Raw genomic sequence first — 18,858 nt, 5'->3', positions numbered from 1 at the left:
TTTACTCAATTTATCTTAACGTTAGGTTAGGGGACATAATTAACTCAATACTCTTATAATTAAAAATTTTTTTTGTGATTTTGTTATCCACCATAATTATTTTATTCTATCAAATCTTATAAAACATTTTATATAAACTTGAATTTGTGGCACTTAATATTACGGGAAATAATTATTTATCATGAATGCTAAATCTGAAATACATTTAGATCTTATAAGTCTTGAAAACACAATCGATGATAGAAATCAAGAATCTAATCAAAATAAGGCAATAATTTTCTTCTATTGACTATTTGATAATTAAACATATGTTTGTTCTTTGAAATGGTTTGAAAGAAAGATACAACGACCAAAAGCTCACTTGAATGAATGTATTATTGAAAGATCGTCGTAAAACTGTAAGTTATTTTGATTTTGCAACATTAAAATTTTATTTTTATTATTATTATTATTATTATATATTGGCATATATTATTAATGTGCTATCAATAAGCTCCTAATTATTGATTTATTTTTAAATATAATTAAGATATTGTCGTTATTATATTTGGAGCTATATTAGCCCTTGATCTAGAATTATCAATGATATTTATACCTCGAATATGCTCCTGAAATAGTAATATCAAGAGAAAAAGTTTTACAATAAACTTTAAATTTATTTCATATCCTTTTATTATTGCAAAGTATTGAGCTCCTAATTAATATTATATTTGGAGCTATATTAGCCCTTGATCTAGAATTGTCAATGATATTTATACCTCGAATATGCTCCTGAAATAGTAATATCAAGAGAAAAAGTTTTACAATAAACTTTAAATTTATTTCATATCCTTTTATTATTGCAAAGTATTGAGCTCCTAATTAATATTATGAAGCTTGTTCAATTAGATTTTCTCTATTCCCTGAAGTGAAAGGAATTACACATAATACTAGACATGGGAGTAGTGAAATCCACCAACTAAATTTGATGCATTCCCTGAACTGAATCCGATAATATATGATATTGGGTGTGAACATGAACAATGAAAAAGATATACTTGTCATTGAGAATATCAATAAGATCATAATTGAAGTAATGATCTTAACAGTTATTATGGCCACATAATTAAGAATAAATTTTACCACTAGAAGTAGTACAAATAAGGTGGCATATATGGATGCTGGCTATGTGCTTGTTATACACCAAAATATTGAAAAATAAATTTATCTTTGGTAGTAAAAAAGTGTTTAAAAGCTCCAGAAGAGCAAGTATTACTACCTAGAGTAATGAATTATATGCATAAATTATTCCAAACATATTCATTAAAATGGATATTATATGGTTGTAAACTGGAAGTTTACAAATCCAAGTACTTTATTATTTAGCATAATCGGTTGGACCATTTCGATCAATAATGATGCGAAAAGGAAAATTTAATCCTTACATGAATATTTATTGAAGAATCAGAAGTTTTTTCAAATTTAATGAATTTTTCATGCTTAGTTTATTCTCAAAGCAAATTAATGTTTAAGCGATCACCAAGAGTTCAAATTGAATTGCTTGTATTTTATAGAATATATAACAGGAAATTATTGATCAATTTATTTGGATATATTATGGATGCATCCAAAAGATAGTTACATAATTATTATTAATATGCAACCTCAAGTTTGCAAAAATTATTGTCAACATTCAATCTGAAGTTTGCATAATTATTTGCGCAAATAATTTGATTAAGAATACAATTTTCAAATTATGTTATTAAGACAATTTATCTTGAGAATGATGGTGAATTTACACATTAGCTTTAATGATTATGGCATGTGTTAATTGAAATAATTCAGGGCAACCTGTTGTTGCTTTTATTATGCTCAAAAATAATTTAGTAGAATCATTTATAAATGATTGCAATTAATTGCAAGACAATTGCTATGAGAACAAATCTCCCTATTTTTTTAGAGGGACATGCTATTAAATTTAATAGCATTTACTCGCATCAAGTCAATAAGTTATTATAAATTTTCCTATTTATAATTGATTTTTGGATCAGGAAACAAATATCACCATTGAAGAATTTTTAAATATCCGGTATATATTCTAATTGCTCCACCACAATGCACTAAGATGGGTCTTCAAAATGAGGTTAAAAATATATGTCGGATATGATCTATGATTAAATATTTAGAACTTTCAAATAAGAAATTTATATATATCAAATTTGCTAATTGTTATAGATCCCGACATTAGGGGGAGAAAATAAGCAGCTAGAAGAATAATTGGTTGGAAAAGAATTATCGTTATTATATCTTGATCCTCACACAAGGCAATATAAATTTAAAATTTTAAAAGATAATTTATTTGCAAAATATTACAAATTAGTTGTCATATATATTTTTGATCCAAAAGGGAGATAACTAAATATCACATACTAGCTGCAAATACTCTTATTAGAATTAAAGTCTCTGAAGAACAAACTACCTATGTTAATGATTCTAAGGCACGCCTAAAGCGTGGTAGGCTAATCGGTTCCAAGGATATAAATCCTAAAAAGGAAAGGGAGTAAATATTCAAGATAGTCAAGTTCTAGAGGAGCAAATTGTGGAAGAAGTTCCTAGAAATGACTAATAAGTATTCAGAAAAAACTTAGGCACCTGAAATCATTGAAAATGATGAGATCTCTATAAATTATGTCATTTCAGGACAAGTATAAATCCGATATAAAATAAATGTCAACGCTAAATATAGCGCTTAAATTGTGAAAAATGATGAGGATCATGAGCATATAGTCTATTGATAATATAGACATAGAATTGATTGGCCAAAATAGAATGGCGCATGTGGATTTAAATTTACTTAGTAAATTTTGAAATTTTAATATGGGCATCAAGAGGTTAAGCCAGTACAATACAAATATGTATTTGTGCAAAATTAAAATGAGGCATGAGATATAAAGCAAATTTATTGCACATTTTTTCGTAAAGAACTGGCATTGGTTATGAGGGTAAACACCCTCATGTGGTCGATACAATTATAATTTGATATTTGATTAGTCTGGCAATTTATAAAAATTCTAAACGCGTCTAATGAATTAATGACTGCCTATTTATATGCTAATTTAATGTAAATATCTATATGAAAATCCCTGAAGGATTTTAATTGCTTGAAGTGTAAAGTTAAATTCTCGAGAAATTTATTCAATCAAATTATATAGAGCTCTATATAGATTATTGGATAATGACATTCATTAAATACTAAAAAAATGCTTGGAGCAAGCAAATCGAGAACTCGGGAAATATATTCAAGATTCCCGCGACAACTCCGTCCACATAGCCTCACGAGCATTTCCCCTCCATAAATTCCCACGACCAGCTCCGTCCTGCGAATGCATGATGATTGACGGTAAGGAGGAGGTCGTCAATGTGATTTTCAACTTAAGGGCTCCTCCTCTCTGCAAATTAAAGCCGGATATGGACCCCAGGAGAAAAACTGAGCATTTTGGTGGCCTTCTCTAACAAAATCGACGGCAGCAGTTCGGTGACCGGTCGACGACGCTCTAGCAAAGACCCAAGAGACAAAATTTTTCCCTTTTCGTGGTGATCGCAAATTTTCGATCCAATTTTTAATCGGTAAGCCCTAAGTCCCTTCACTATATTTTCTTGTAAAAATTCAATTAGAACTAGTTAATTCAAGTTAGTCTAGTTAAACTTTATTTTAGTTGATTTATTTAATATAAATTGACTCATAAAATACAAATTGGGATTTAAATGAGTATAATTTATTATCACAGAAAATGAAGTACTTGTTATGTTAGATTCTATTACTGAAAAGTTGAGAAACTTATTAAGTAAGAGAAATTATATAATCACTAACGGTGAATGCTTACCTAATATGCTTACCTAATAAGCTGAACTTTGAATAGTCCTTGGAGTAGAGACAGAATATGGAAATTGTAAAAGATGGAAGGAGAGGCCACTGAAATTAACAGAATTGACTTTCTGTATTGATTCTCAAAATGAGGAAGAGAAGCTACCATTTCTTTGCTGGCATGTTTAAATTTTCAATCTTTGACCTAAAGATGGCTGTATTCATCCACTTGTCTGAACTTTTTAATATACTAACATATTATTTTATGTCTTAAGAGAAGACCATCTTAAGCTCATCATGTGAGTCATGTCAAATGGTGCTTCTTTAGTACAGCTATTTCTTCATCACTTTGTATCACATTACAATAACACATCCAAATTTTTTTCTTCTTTCACTTTGCCTATCTTTCTACATTTCAAAGATGGCAAGAACAACCCAAAACTTATATATCTCTCAAATTTCATTGTTTTGCTCTATAATTGCCTGTTGTCACTCACTGCAGTTGATATGTGATATCTTTCTTCATCATGAGTTAACAACTCTAGTAACATTAGTATCATTAACTTGCCTTCACCTTTTAACCTGTAGATGCTTACAAGTGAACAAATCCTATGAATCTGCCTATTGGAACTACTTCTTTTTGATGTCTGCATTTCTGGAAAGTAGCAGCATTACCAACCGGAATTTCTTAACTGGGTTTACATATCTTTTGGCCGGATTCGCCTTTCTTTTTGTGTATGCTCTTTACGTTAAATGCAGAAGATTGAGAGGTTCAAGCCAAGAGATAGATGAGCAGAGACATGAAGAGCATAGGTTGCCCCTGCTGGTCGATATTGGTTTCTCATTTGTGGGTAACGGAGTAGTAATCATGGGAAGAACAAGGTTTATTCCTAGTGAAAACCTGGAATATGTTTTCTTTGGAGGAGCTATACTATTTCTTGTAAGTGGAATATTCTTTTATTGCTATACAAAGTATTCTTGTGAATCAGAAAGTCAATTTCATCCTCATAGAGAATAGAAATGATATCATAATTGATACCAGAGTTGATAAAGTTGACTTTCTGTCGAGTAGGAACAATCGAAACTTGTAGCATTATCCATATCTGAATGAATAAGAGCGCTTTGGAATCTAAATTGCTTGTTCAAAAATAAGTAGACGATAGTCATATGATATGGATTTAAGAAACTTCATTTTTACATTGAACTACAGATGTATCAAATAAGGAAGCATTACAAGTATAATATCTTATCTCCTTTATCCGAATTTATTCTGCCATGATGTGGCGATCTTTGGATCTACACAACTGAATGGCTTATTTATTTGGATCATTGTAACATTAGTTCTCAGGTAACCCCTCAGCTAGCACAATGATTCTGGATACTTAAATCCAAATATCTGAAGTGCAATCACCGCCTGGATATCTCATCTCATGAGCAAGAGAAGGACCTTCAGGTTCAGCTGCAAAGTCCACAAAAAAGTTTGGGTTTATTTTAAGACCACCTTTCTCAGTGTCAACATCAATCTGCAACATGTGAGATCCGTTCTCCACAAGTTCCGGATAAAACTGACGATCCCAAGTATTGAAGAGTGAATTGGTGACATAAAGTCGCTTCCCATCCAGACTTAGCTGGATCATCTGGGGTCCTCCTCTCAATCGATTACCCTGAAAAGAAAATATGAAACTCGTCAATCACTAAGTAGACTCTCCCTTTGTGTACCCATAAGAATATGCCATGCAAGTGATGCATGAAAATAGTCGCCAATGAATGATGCTTCCCCATGACAGTAACACAAAACAACATAGAGACCTATATGATTTTTCAACTTTAAAAAGAAAAAAAGAATGAGCCTAAAGGCATATGATGTTTCTTTTATGTTGAAACTGTGGACTTATTAGGCTATAATAATGCATCTGTAGCATTATAGTTTAGCCAAATTTAAAGAAATCAAATAACATTTAAAACCAAAATCTGTTCTTAAAGCATTATCAACTGTCATGGCAGAAAACACTTTGAAAGGAAGTTTTTGGTCAAGAAATTAAGGGAGGAGGGGAAGAGTTCTTTAAAATGGATGTGATGCAAACCTTAATCTCTGGAACAGAAGCCTGCCAGGTGTCACCATCTTCTGTCTCAACCACTATAGGGCTTCCTTTTTGGATCAAGCACCCCACCCAAACTTGACCTGTCAAGACAGGATTTCTTATGTCCTCAATGTTGTACTGTCTGACATCTCCATGAAGCCAATTGACAAAGTACAGAAACCGATCATCTAGAGAAATCAGAAAATCAGTTATAAGCCCTGGCATTTCAGGAAGAATCCAGTTTTTCACCTTCAAAGGTTTCACTGATATTGCCAGCTGCAAAATTTAATGAGAACCATTAGGTATTATAAATGGAAGTATAATATTTTAGGCCATGGCTGGTCTAAAAGTTTGGAATTGTATTCCAAATTATATTAATTTTATTATCGTATCGGAGTTATTGATGAAATAATATTTTCAAAAAATATAGTCAATTTTTTATTTTCACACAGATTAAGAAAGTAGCAATTATTATGATTATAGGACAATTTTATAATATAAATTTTCTATTATGCCCATCTTAAATAACACATGAGTAATTATTATATTGAAATAATAAGTAAGAATTAATGAAGGCTATTGAAAATAAGATAAAATTTAATAAATGTATAATAGCCAATTTAATGTTCAACTATAATTCAAAATGAAAAATAAACTATATGTTGGGACAAATAAAAAAGAAAAGATGGACTATCTTTTTGGGATGGGGAGTACAAGAAAAGCATTTATAGCTACTCATAACTCTTATTTTTGTGGCCTAAATATTGGGCGAGCATTAATAAAATTAAAATATTAATTGAATTTGACTTGCTAAAAATTTAATTGTTTATACTATATATAAAAGTGGGATTGAGGGGAATAATGAGATTTTATATATTGTCCTTATAAAATTTAAGATACTCTAAAATAACCTTAGTAATAGCCAATTAAAAAATTTTAACATAAAAATATATATATAATATCTTTATAATTTAATTGGATTTTTTTAACCTTAGTAAAGCAAGCAAATCGAGAATTCGGGAAATATATTCAAGATTCCCGCGACCAGCTCCGTCCATAAATTCTCGCGAATCGAGACCTCCGATCAACTCCACATAACCTCACGAGCATTTCCCCTCCATAAATTCCCACGACCAGCTCCGTCCTGCGAATCCATGATGATTGACGGTAAGGAGGAGGTCGTCAATGTGATTTTCAACTTAAGGGCTCCTCCTCTCTGCAAATTAAAGCCGGATATGGACCCCAGGAGAAAAACTGAGCATTTTGGTGGCCTTCTCTGACAAAATCGACGGCAGCGGTTCGGTGACCGGTCGACGACGCTCTAGCAAGGACCCAAGAGACAAAATTTTTCCCTTTTCGTGGTGATCGCAAATTTTCGATCCAATTTTTAATCGGTAAGCCCTAAGTCCCTTCACTATATTTTCTTGTAAAAATTCAATTAGAACTAGTTAATTCAAGTTAGTCTAATTAAACTTTATTTTAGTTGATTTATTTAATATAAATTGACTCATAAAATACAAATTGGGATTTAAATGAGTATAATTTATTATCACAAAAAATAAAGTACTTGTTATGTTAGATTATATTACTGAAAAAGTTGAGAAACTTATTAAGTAGGAGAAATTATATAATCACTAACTGTGAATGCTTACCTAATATGCTTATTTGACTTTGGTTAATTTAATGTTAAGATTACGGATTAAATTACAATTCTATAATTGAGCTGTGGTGAAACCAAATTGAATTTGGTATTGTGCTAGAATTATATGTTAATGAATTGGCGGATTGGAATTTTATAGTTGATTTGCCCAAAGGATAGGCTGTGTGAATTGGATGAATAGAAATATTGAATAATTGATACTGTTGTTATTGTTTAAACAGGTAGATAACTCTATTTTTAGGAGATACGCTGCTGGATTTTCGGTAGCACAAACCTAAATGATGAAATTAACTAACCTTATTTTCTGTAATTAGAAATTGCTCAGTAAAAGACTTATAATGAACTTAGATTAGCATCTTATGGCACATACGAATTGGGATAGGTGAGTTAGGTATAGAAGCAATGAAAATGCTTGTGGATTTAAATTGAGAGATGATGAGAAATGTATTTACATGTAGTGTCTTTAGTAAGTAGAGTTGTAAGTAATGGAGGATGGGAATTTACTATTGATTTCTTGCTCGATGGATGGGTTGTGTTGATTGTTAATACAAAAATGTGTTTTATTGTTTAAATGCGAAAATTGAATAGGATTAATCCGATAGAGGAGATGCAGTTGGATTTTTGGCAAGGTAGTTGGATGGATGATATGGAATAAGAGACTAGACTCAAAGAAAATATAAATTAGAAGAATAATAAAGACAACGAAACTAATCAAACATTTTGAAAAACTAAAATAGTCGAATTCAAACGTAGAACTTAAGCTAGCACATCTAACATACATATAGATTAGAATAGATAACTTAGGTGTAGGAAACCAAAATAAGGAATTTATCTTAATCTAGAATATTCGGATTAAACGATTAGGGAAAAGTTGATATAATTTTATTAAAAATTAGATTTAGAAAGGAAAGATAGAACTCATGAATAGTAAACTTATTTTGGTTCTTTCTTTAGATATTATTGCAGGTTTTGAGGAATCAAATGTCGGGTAACATGATAGCAAAAGAGGAGCACAACTTCCAACTAAACTATAAAATTGTGTGTGTTAGATAATTCACATCATCCACTTGCATTTGCATCCATGTATACGCGGCTAAATGCTGGACATGCATTACTTATTAAATTGTCATTTTATGTTACATTATTTGTTGCTATTGGAAATGGTTTGATTAGTTGTGATGTGCTTCATATATGCTTTGTTGTGTGGAATAAAGAAAAGCATAACTTCCAGCTAAACTATAAAACTGTGTGTGTTAGATAATTCACATCGTCCACTTGCATTTGCATCCATGTATATGCGGCTAAATGCTAGACATGCATTACTAATTAAATTGTTATTTTATGTTACATTATTTGTTGTTATTGGAAATGGTTTGATTAGTTGTGATGTGCTTCATATATGCTTTGTTGTGCAGAATTGGGATGAAGTAGGTCACCGTTGGGTTTGTGAGGGCGGTTTATGATACCGTCGGCCATGTATGGGGAGATTAGCGCCCCCGTGTGCATCTGATGAAATATGTTATGGAAAACCACAGGGTGGCTTCCTGTTGGTATGGAAAAGAAAAGAGAGTATAAAAAAAATGAGAGCGTTGGTCAAGTGAGGTTGAGACCAGTCGGTCATATTTGAAGGATCGGCTCTCTGGTGCACACGTAATGAGAGGGTCGGCCATGTGTAAGGACAGCTTGTCAGGGCTTTGGTGACGCCATTGATCAATGTCCACATGATGTGATTATGTGAATGTGTTATTATTTGTAATTGTTGTTGTTTTGTCATTTGTGTGATCGACTGCATGATCATATAACTAGTCGGATGACTAGATTGATTTATTTGCCAATTTGTATGATTGTGTGGAGTGAGAGTGTTAACTAACCTACTCACTGAGTTTAGACGCTCATTCCTGCCTTAATATTTTTCTATGTTACAAGTTTTCCAGTGTCTCGTGATTCTTTGCCACTCGACATCTAGAGGAAATGTTGAAAACGAAACCTTGATTAATTTTGTTCAGTGTATTGAAGTGAAATTTTAAATTCTTAGATTATTCCGCAATTACATAGTCATGTGTAATAAAATTTAGAAATTATTGATGTATTACTTATTAAATTTTCTATTATGTAATATATTGATACAAGCCTAAAGTACTATTATTGAAATTAACTTATGATATTTGCAGGTTCATGAAATTGGGCCTGAGGCCATTTTTATTAAATATAAAATTCGTTTGTTTTTTTTTTTTTTTTTGGTTTACTACGGATTTTGGTGGCTTTAAGCCTACTCAAATCCTAAACACTTAAAATTTATTAATTCAAAAAACTAAAATAAAACGTGCAATAGTTAATTTATCATATTTAGAGTATTATTTATGTAATACTTTTCTTAACTATTATTCAATGACTTTGAATATCATGGTTTATGAAAAAGTAAGGATTTTTTATTATATTCTTTAAAAAATTTGAAAGTGTGGAACACATTTTATTTGAATATATATGCCCTACTTTTTTATTAATTAAACCATTGGATTCAATGCTTCTGCGCCCAATGAGGTTCTTTTTACATGAGATTGTTACATTAAATGAGGGGTAGAGAGGGAAAATCACGTGAGAGTATACATGAAATCCATGTGTATGTGGAAAAAAAAAACCACGTCATGCCAGCACATTAAAAATGGAGTCTACCAATGCCCAATTGTGATTCTGGTACCTGATTGTAAAATTTTAAAAAATTTAAACAATCGATTTTGATAATATTTTCCATTTGAACACTAAGTAAAAGAAATTAAAAATTGGGAGACTAAAGATAACATTATACCATTTTAATTTAACTCGATATAAACATTGGCTTGTCTCTAAACCCACTTGACTCTTATATCAAGCCTAGACTAATTTAATTTAAAAACTAGATCAGAATTTTAAAAATTAAATTAAATCAAACTAATCAGTTTTATTTAAAAAAAAGTTCATACGACTCCATTTTTTAAAAAATATTAATTTATTTGATTTATACTTATTCAAATTTAGTTGTACTAAACTCACTTTACCTCATATTCATAGTTATGAAACTCGGCCGATTCGGCGAGTTAACCCAGAAAATCAGTGAGCCGATCTTAAAATTGGACTGATTTTGCTTTTGAACCATTTAAGAAAAATAATCAAATTGAATCAATTGACTCATAATTGAATTGGTCGACCCGTACACACAATTGATCGGGACCAATGTTTGATATTTTTAATTATTTTTATTTTAATCAATATATATTACTTAATATTTTATAACCTACTAATTCAACCATTGATTTACTAGTTAAATCAATTACCGACCCAAAATACGGTTCTTTAGCTGAATCAATATCCAGCCGGTTTAATAACACTACTAGCAAATAGAAAACCGAAGTGGCCCTACAGTTTTATATTTAAGAGACAAGAATTGTATATGAGGCAAACGATTGGTGACCACAGATCATATTCATGATCACGTACACCAAAACAGAACAACACAATTATTGCAGCGTCTTAACAGGAAATACTTTTTAAATTCCAAGGCACTACCAAGTAAAAATCCAATCAAGTGGAAGAGAAAGCTCCTCTCTCAAAAAATGGAAAAAAGGAAGAGAATTTCTTGCTTCTTTTATCATCTTTCTCCTTCACTATTATTAACAGCACTCCTAATTGTTCAACAACTCACTTCAACACCTAAAGTTGATGCTGCTGTTAAAGCTTGCATTGGAAATGAACAATGCAGGAGGAGCTCGATTGAGGAGCAAGAATCGCTAATGGAATTAGAGACAAGCCGGAGAATTCTTAATCCGACCAAATTTATTAGTCCAGAAGCTCTCCGGCGAGATCTACCGGCTTGTGGCGGCAATGGTGAAAGAGGTGAGCCCTATAGTAAAAGTTGCTTACCTCCATCGTCCAATACGTATAATAGAGGATGCAAAAGTCTGTATAGGTGTAGACGTTGAAAATGTAAAAAAAATGTGGTAAATTTTCAATTGAGACCTTTTCTTAGTTAATTAATTTTGCTTTGGCCTCCTGGGCAAATTCAATAATTGATTTACTTTTTTTTTATTATTCTACTTGTAATTGTATGTTGCTTTCCTGTGCAATCAAAAGGAATGGATAATAAATCCATTGGTGTTATTTCAATTGGTCAGGATAAATAATAATTTAATTCCACAGAGAAACATTGTAGTAATATTAAAAAATAATATTTCTGAATGGGCCAAGTCTACTTAAGGGAATGCGCGTCCGGCCATGACAATAGTCTCAATGGGCATAATTTGTCTTAGATCATGTTAATCAATAAGCGTTTTGACTCTTAGCGTTTTTGAGCTAATTTGTAGCGTTTTAACTCTTTATTTATTAATTATAGATTTTAATAACATAACTTTTATAGTAGCTTTTAAATGTTGAATAAGCTTTTATAAAACGTTAAACATTTTAACGTTTTGCTTTTAATTTTTATTTTTATTTTTTTTTTATAACTATACCCATCGTTGTTTTTCTCTGAATTCTGCTAATTAAACAATTATACGTCATTTTTTGTCATTTTAAATTAAACAACTATTTTTATTAAACATTTTTAATTTAAATTATTATATAAATAGTCACCGAATACAACCTAATAGCTAACCGCTATGAAACAATTTACATAGTAGAACATACCTTAAGAACTCTTCACTTTCAATACTTTCAAAAAAAAAAAAAAAAAGTAGCTTTTTCGATATTTTATCGTTTGACTAGAGCACTTGCGATGAGCAAAGTACAACTACATATTTTTGGTTTTAAAACAAAGTTAATATTACCTCCTTCCATTTTATTTATTTGTTAATTTCTTTATTTAAAATGTCTCAAAATATTTACAAGATTTTTAAATTTAGGACTTTTATTTGTAAACAATTATTTTTCTCATAATAATATTTGTGATTATTCATTAAACGAAGGACTTTTATTAATATCTTAATAAATTAAGAGTAAAAAAAATGTAAAATAACTTTTATTTACTAAATTCTTAATATGCGTGTTTTGTCAAAGCATACAAATAAAATGGGATGGAGGAAATAATTAGTATATTCATGTTTCATACCTTTTCAATGATTTATTCATATGAACATTATTTTTTGTTCTATATAATAAAAAAAAGTTTAAAAGTAAAGAGGTATGGATAAGATTTATACTTCTTAATCTCTTGGATTGTGCAAGATGTCTAGGTGTCTAATCATTCAATTGAAATTAAATGCTATGCAATCAGAAAAAATTCAAAAATGTTAAAACATTAAGGAGAAGTTAGAGCAAATAGGGTCAATATTAGTAGTAATAAGCTCAAATTTTAAATTTAATAAACTTCACAAATTGAACCAAACTGTATATTTATGGTTTGGACAGTTTAATTAGTCTTAGTGATTTGGTCCAATTTGAAATTTGTTTAGTTCGAATATTTTCCAAAACTAAATAAGCTGAACTTTGAATAGTCTTTGGAGTACAGACAGAATATGGAAATTGGAAAAGATGGAAGGAGAGGCCACTGAAATTAACAGAATTGACTTTCTGTATTGATTCTCAAAACGAGGAAGAGAAGCTACCATTTCTTTGCTGGCATGTTTAAATTTTCAATCTTTGACCTAAAGATGGCTGTAATCATCCACTTGTCTGAACTTTTTAATATACTAACATATTATTTTATGTTTTAAGAGAAGACCATCTTAAGCTCATCATGTGAGTCATGTCAAATTGTGCTTCTTTAGTACTGCTATTTCTTCATCACTTTGTATCACATTACAATAACACATCTAAATTTTTTTCTTCTTTCACTTTGCCTATCTTTCTACATTTCAAAGATGGCAAGAACAACCCAAAACTTATATATCTCTCAAATTTCATTGTTTTGCTCTATAATTGCCTGTTGTCACTCACTGCAGTTGATATGTGATATCTTTCTTCATCACGAGTTAACAACTCTAGTCACAGTAGTATCATTAACTTGCCTTTACCTTTTAACCTGTAGATGCTTACAAATGAACAAATCCTATGAATCTGCCTATTGGAACTACTTCAATTTTATGTCTGCATTTCTGGGAAGTAGCAGCATTACCAACTGGAATTTCTTAATTGGGTTTACATATCTTTTGGCCGGATTCGCCTTTCTTTCTGTGTATGCTCTTTACGTTAAATGCAGAAGATTGAGAGGTTCAAGCCAAGAGATAGATGAGCAGAGACATGAAGAGCATAGGTTGCCCCTGCTGGTCGATATTGGTTTCACATTTGCGGGTAATGGAGTAGTAATCATGGGAAGAAGGTTTATTCCTAGTGAAAACCTGGAATATGTTTTCTTTGGAGGAGCTATACTATTTCTTGTAAGTGGAATATTCTTTTATTGCTATACAAAGTATTCTTGTGAATCAGAAAGTCAATTTCATCCTCATAGAGAATAGAAATGATATCATAATTGATACCAGACTTGATAAAGTTGACTTTCTGTCGATTAGGAACAATCGAAACTTGTAGCAATATCCATCTCTGAATGAATAAGAGCGCTTTGGAATCTATATTGCATGTTCAAAAATAGGTAGACGATAGTCATATGATATGGATTTAAGAAACTTCATTTTTACATTGATCTACAGATGTATCAAATAAGGAAGCATTACAAGTATAATATCTTATCTCCTTTATCCGAATTTATTCTGCCATGATGTGGCGATCTTTGGATCTACACATTGAATGGCTTATTTATTTGGATCATTGTAACATTAGTTCTCAGGTAACCCCTCAGCTAGCACAATTGATTCTGGATACTTAAATCCAAATATCTGAAGTGCAGTCACCGCCTGGATATCTCATCTCATGAGCAAGAGAAGGACCTTCAGGTTCAGCTGCAAAGTCCACAAAAAAGTTTGGGTTTATTTTAAGACCACCTTTCTCAGTGTCAACATCAATCTGCAACATGTGAGATCCTTTCTCCACAAGTTCCGGATAAAACTGACGATCCCAAGTACTGAAGAGTGAATTGGTGACATACAGTCGCTTCCCATCCAAACTTAGCTGGATCATCTGGGGTCCTCCTCTCAGTCGATTACCCTGAAAAGAAAATATGAAGCTCATCAATCAGTAAGTAGACTCTCCCTTTGTGTACCCATAAGAATATGCCATGCAAGTGATGCATGAAAATAGTTGCCAATGAATGATGCTTCCCCATGACAGTAACACAAAACAACATAGAGACCTATATGATTTTTCAACTTTAAAAAGAAAAAAAGAATGAGCCTAAAGGCATATGATGTTTCTTTTATGTTGAAACGGTGGACTTATTAGGCTACAATAATGCATCTGTAGCATTATAGTTTAGCCAAATTTAAAGAAATCAAATAACATTTAAAACCAAAATCTGTTCTTAAAGCATTATCAACTGTAATGGCAGAAAACACTTTAAAAGGAAGTTTTTGGTCAAGAAATTAAGGGAGGAGGGGAAGAGTTCTTTAAAATGGATGTGATACAAACCTTAATCTCTGGAACAGAAGCCTGCCAGGTGTCACCATCTTCTGTCTCAACCACTATAGGGCTTCCTTTTTGGAGCAAGCCCCCCACCCAAACTTGACCTGTCAAGACAGGATTTCTTATGTCCTCAATGTTGTACTGTCTGACATCTCCATGAAGCCAATTGACAAAGTACAGAAACCGATCATCTAGAGAAATCAGAAAATCAGTTATAAGCCCTGGCATTTCTGGAAGAATCCAGTTTTTCACCTTCAAAGGTTTCACTGATATTGCCAGCTGCAAAATTTAATGAGAACCATTAGGTATTATAAACAATGAGATCAGCTGTATACAACTCAAGATGTTGTCTACACTTATAGAATTCACAATGTCTATCACGTGCATACCTCGTGGCTCCAAGATCCATCTGGGGTCTTGAAAAATCGCACCATGTTACTTGTCAAAGCACACCCAACAAACCCTGTATCTTTAGAAGGATCATGCAAGAACCTTATCTGAAAACAAATGAAACTATGATAAATAAACCTCATCATATGTCTGTAGCAATGAAGAAATGACTTACCATACAATGAGCATAAGTAAGAATGCACATATATGAGTATGCTCTCTCTCACACACACACATCGTAAGCAAAGAGATATTGTCCATATCTAAATGACAGGGAGCAATATTTGCAAATTGTATTTTAGTACTCACCTCTAAGGGTAAGAGCCCTGTATTGCCAAGATCCAATGTCTGTTTGAGTTCACCATTTGGCCAGCTATAGACATGCAAATGCCTGCCATAAAGACCATCTGACACATGCTGCAGATTAAATCCTTTAGTGAAGGCTGCAGGAGCTCCCCATGATGAGCTGATCATTGTGTTGTGTCGGGGTTGGTACCAGAAATCATAACCAAACAATGGACTATTCCCTGGTTTCTCCCATCTGACGAAGATGACAATGGCCAAAAGGTTATATAAATCACATTTCCAATAACAATTATGTTTGCATCTCTACACCATTGAATTGACCGAGTTATTATGTTTTGAACCCTTTCTAACTGTTTCACAATAAGAAACCTGTAGAATGAAATAAAATTCAACCCAAACAAAGGATCCATGCTAACATTTTAAGAAAGTGAGCACAAAGATGTACCTTCCTTTCACATTGAACTCTGAGTCAAGGAGAAGAAATCCATTGCCCTCTGCATTTCCATCTTTGTCCCCAAGGCATGAGACCATTATATCTCCAGATGCAAGACAATGTGATGTGTGTGGGTAGGCCAAACCTGTCTTCTGTACAATATCTTCTGGCTCAACAACTTTGTGCAAGGAGGGAGCTTTAGGATCTTTCTGGGTGTTGATAACATAGATGCGACCAGATCTGAATAAATTACAAATTTTGATATCACACAACCTTGCACAATGAAAAGAGATGAAAAACATAATGTTCCCAACAGCAAGACGGTGCCAGTAAACTGAATACAAATTTACAACTGGCTGTCTGCTGTTCATGCTTGTGTTCTGCTTTCAATTCATGTTTCAGTAGCTTATGTGCATAACAGTGAAAGAAATAGAATTTTTTGATTCTATTCAGGTGAATGGGGTGAGTATTTATCTGACTAAATTTATCAAAGAGTAAGTTAGAAATTCAAAACACCCATTAAAAACAATTTCAAGAGGATTAGGCTATTAGGATTTTAAGTTCATTTGCTAACTTTATCACTTATATATGCATAAGAAAGGCAGTCAAACTTTAAAGCCTCCAACATATCAGAGCAAAAAATAACTCTTGAATGATCAGTCCTTGGCAGCAATAACATGAAATTGAAGTCCTCTTAATCTAATTTCATAGCCCTCTTCTTTTCACTGGTTTGATTACTTGCTTACTTTGGTATTTCCTCAAGGACATTATTATCCATAATAGAAGTTTAGGAGAAAAATGAATTGCACTCTTACACCAGTGAAGGAAGGATTAGAAATCGCCGGTTTGCAGATGGATCTCCATGGCAGGAGCTGCAAGCGTTCCACCCTGAATGATGCAGTTCATCTCCTACATACGGCATAGGAAGCCTACTAATGACTTTAGAATAAGTAGGAGAATTTGGATCTACATCCACTGTGGCTAGATAATCAGGCTTCTCTATTCCTGTTCCTGAATATATACAGAACCAATTATAAGTTTCTAGTCCCAAATGATCAAATGCACAACTTAAACATACAAGAAAAGATCAAGAATGGACAAGAATATGTATCAAATTCATCAATGACCTGAGGAGAAACAAGATAAATAAAATTGATATTCTAAGGGAATGAATCATATCATGATTGGTCATCTCATCTTAATAAACCCTAAATGTTCACCGAAAGAGGACCAAAACCAGTTATCATGTTTCCTTTAAAGGACCAAGCTACTCTATCCACTCTACTAGCATTCAAGCAGGACACACGAACAGGATTCACAGATAGTTTCTGCATAAACCTGAGAAAAAGTAAGGGAAGACTGCACCCTATGATCCTTCCCGGGGGAAAAATTGTACAAATCTCATGTTAACAATTCTTTTTCAGCATGCTTTATGCTAAATGGAGTCTTGGTGTTGAATGTTTCAACAGATTTTCGGTGTGGGTGAAATTGGCTAAAATTGTATCAATTGGAAAAATAGAGAGTCCAAAAGGACAAGGTTCGCCATGCATGTTCAGTAGTATAGCTTGTTATTGCCAGGAAGACTAGCAGCACTTCTGAAGATCGTTTTTTTATGAATTTCTTTTTTATAGACATCGGAAATCTTAAAGGGAAGGGACTATTATCTGGGTTTGAACTCCAACTCTAAAATCCTTCCTTCTGCACTAAACAAGGGGCACCCGTCTAGTGGCTTATTTATTAAATAAGAAAATCAGCTTAGTCCCAAGTGAATCTTTACCAGCTTCTCTAATTAAATAAGAAAATCAGTAAATTAATCTTGAAAAGACAAAATCTCGCACTCAAAAGTTAAAAGAATCTAGAGAACAGAAAAGTTGATGCAGAAGGCTAAGATCTGCATTCAGATACCGAATTCTCATTGATTTTCCAACAAAACCCAATCCCAACTAAACCACTCCCATCGAGCAAAAGAAATTCTGAGAAACTGAAACCAAGAAAATCAATCAAACAGACCATTCACCCACGAAGAAACGAACGTAGAAAAAATCCGAACATGCCTGATACAACCAAATCACACCGTGACTAACTGACATCCATGAACTAAAAATCAAACAAATGTGAAAGAGAAGGAAACCAAAAAAAAAAAAAAAAAGAAAAGAAAAGCTTAATTATTTATTTACCAGTATAGACACATGTGACATAGATAAGAGACTCTCTAGGACCAGACATTGCCTCAAGTGGGGTGGCATAACCTGGTCCTTTAGCGCAACACCCATGTCCATTACTCTGCTTCACCACTTCTGTAGCCATGTCCAATTCCTACAGCAGAAAAATCACAAGCCAGGATTTTCAGAGGAAGAAAAAAGGATCACTAATATAGCCAAGCCAACAGCTCTGTATGTACGTGTACACGCGTCTAACTTTGATTGGGCGAAATTTTGGACAATGATGGCCACTGGAATAGCGTCGTCTTTCGCAGCTCTGTGCGAATTTGTCTAGGTGGGATGTATCTGTAATTTCGCTTTTTATGGCTAAGATCGTTTGATTATTAGAGCGTTAAAGATTACGCATTTACGCGTGTCATGTGACGTGAGTAGTTAAAGTTAAGATTTTGACGTAAACAATGCTATCCTAGTTTGATAATGACAGTTAATTAGCAGCG

At 32.5% G+C, this 18,858-nt stretch overlaps 2 protein-coding genes and 3 long non-coding RNA genes across 7 annotated transcripts; 3 read left to right on the top strand and 2 right to left on the bottom strand.

The window, feature by feature from the left end:
* The first annotated feature begins 3,232 nt into the window (after positions 1–3,232).
* LOC110010049 (uncharacterized) lies at positions 3,233–4,978 on the top strand. Its single transcript, XR_002284960.3, has 2 exons — positions 3,233–3,606; positions 4,433–4,978. It is a non-coding gene; the product is annotated as an uncharacterized LOC110010049 (long non-coding RNA).
* Positions 4,979–5,017: 39 nt separating this feature from the next.
* Positions 5,018–6,197, bottom strand: LOC119371598 (selenium-binding protein 1-like). The gene is made up of 2 exons (XM_089721073.1): positions 5,929–6,197; positions 5,018–5,508 (listed from the first exon to the last, which is right to left on the bottom strand). Exons 1-2 carry the CDS (start codon positions 6,148–6,150, stop codon positions 5,227–5,229), a joined length of 504 nt encoding a protein of 167 aa, XP_089577199.1. The 5' UTR covers positions 6,151–6,197; the 3' UTR covers positions 5,018–5,226.
* A 714-nt stretch (positions 6,198–6,911) lies between these two features.
* Positions 6,912–9,696, top strand: LOC149496329 (uncharacterized). Of its 2 annotated transcripts, none has more exons than XR_016320791.1 (2): positions 6,912–7,319; positions 9,001–9,696. It is a non-coding gene; the product is annotated as an uncharacterized LOC149496329 (long non-coding RNA). The 2 variants fall into 2 exon arrangements; XR_016320790.1 differs by having other exon boundaries at positions 8,540–9,696.
* A 1,617-nt stretch (positions 9,697–11,313) lies between these two features.
* LOC110010050 (uncharacterized) lies at positions 11,314–14,124 on the top strand. Its single transcript, XR_005179228.2, has 2 exons — positions 11,314–11,455; positions 13,584–14,124. It is a non-coding gene; the product is annotated as an uncharacterized LOC110010050 (long non-coding RNA).
* A 41-nt stretch (positions 14,125–14,165) lies between these two features.
* On the bottom strand, positions 14,166–18,600 carry LOC105639123 (selenium-binding protein 1). Of its 2 annotated transcripts, none has more exons than XM_012223070.4 (7): positions 18,377–18,600; positions 17,015–17,210; positions 16,212–16,439; positions 15,770–16,001; positions 15,460–15,567; positions 15,077–15,349; positions 14,166–14,656 (listed from the first exon to the last, which is right to left on the bottom strand). In XM_012223070.4, the coding sequence occupies exons 1-7, from the start codon at positions 18,504–18,506 to the stop codon at positions 14,375–14,377; spliced, it is 1,449 nt and encodes a 482-aa protein (XP_012078460.1). In that variant the 5' UTR covers positions 18,507–18,600; the 3' UTR covers positions 14,166–14,374. The 2 variants fall into 2 exon arrangements, with proteins under 2 accessions (XP_012078460.1, XP_089577649.1); XM_089721523.1 differs by lacking the exon at positions 18,377–18,600 and adding an exon at positions 18,210–18,314.
* Between the last annotated feature and the right edge of the window lie 258 nt (positions 18,601–18,858).

Source organism: Jatropha curcas, chromosome 5 (assembly GCF_041381405.1).
Source record: "Jatropha curcas cultivar XTBG-Jc1 chromosome 5, XTBG_Jcur_1.0, whole genome shotgun sequence".
Classification (NCBI taxonomy): Eukaryota; Viridiplantae; Streptophyta; class Magnoliopsida; order Malpighiales; family Euphorbiaceae; genus Jatropha; species Jatropha curcas.
The sequence above is the reverse complement of the archived record's forward strand: the minus strand, read 5'-3'. Positions and strand labels throughout refer to the sequence as shown.

Bases quoted from the DNA above. Each gene is read 5' to 3' on its own strand.
- LOC119371598 (XM_089721073.1), bottom strand. From the start codon at position 6,150: ATGCCAGGGCTTATAACTGATTTTCTGATTTCTCTAGATGATCGGTTT. The intron at 5,509-5,928 runs GTTTGCATCACA...TTTTCTTTTCAG, and splicing joins CTTCTGTTCCAGAGATTAAG to GGTAATCGATTGAGAGGAGG.
- LOC105639123 (XM_012223070.4), bottom strand. From the start codon at position 18,506: ATGGCTACAGAAGTGGTGAAGCAGAGTAATGGACATGGGTGTTGCGCT. The intron at 15,350-15,459 runs GTATGCACGTGA...TAAATTTTGCAG, and splicing joins ATGGATCTTGGAGCCACGAG to CTGGCAATATCAGTGAAACC. The intron at 14,657-15,076 runs GTTTGTATCACA...TTTTCTTTTCAG, and splicing joins CTTCTGTTCCAGAGATTAAG to GGTAATCGACTGAGAGGAGG.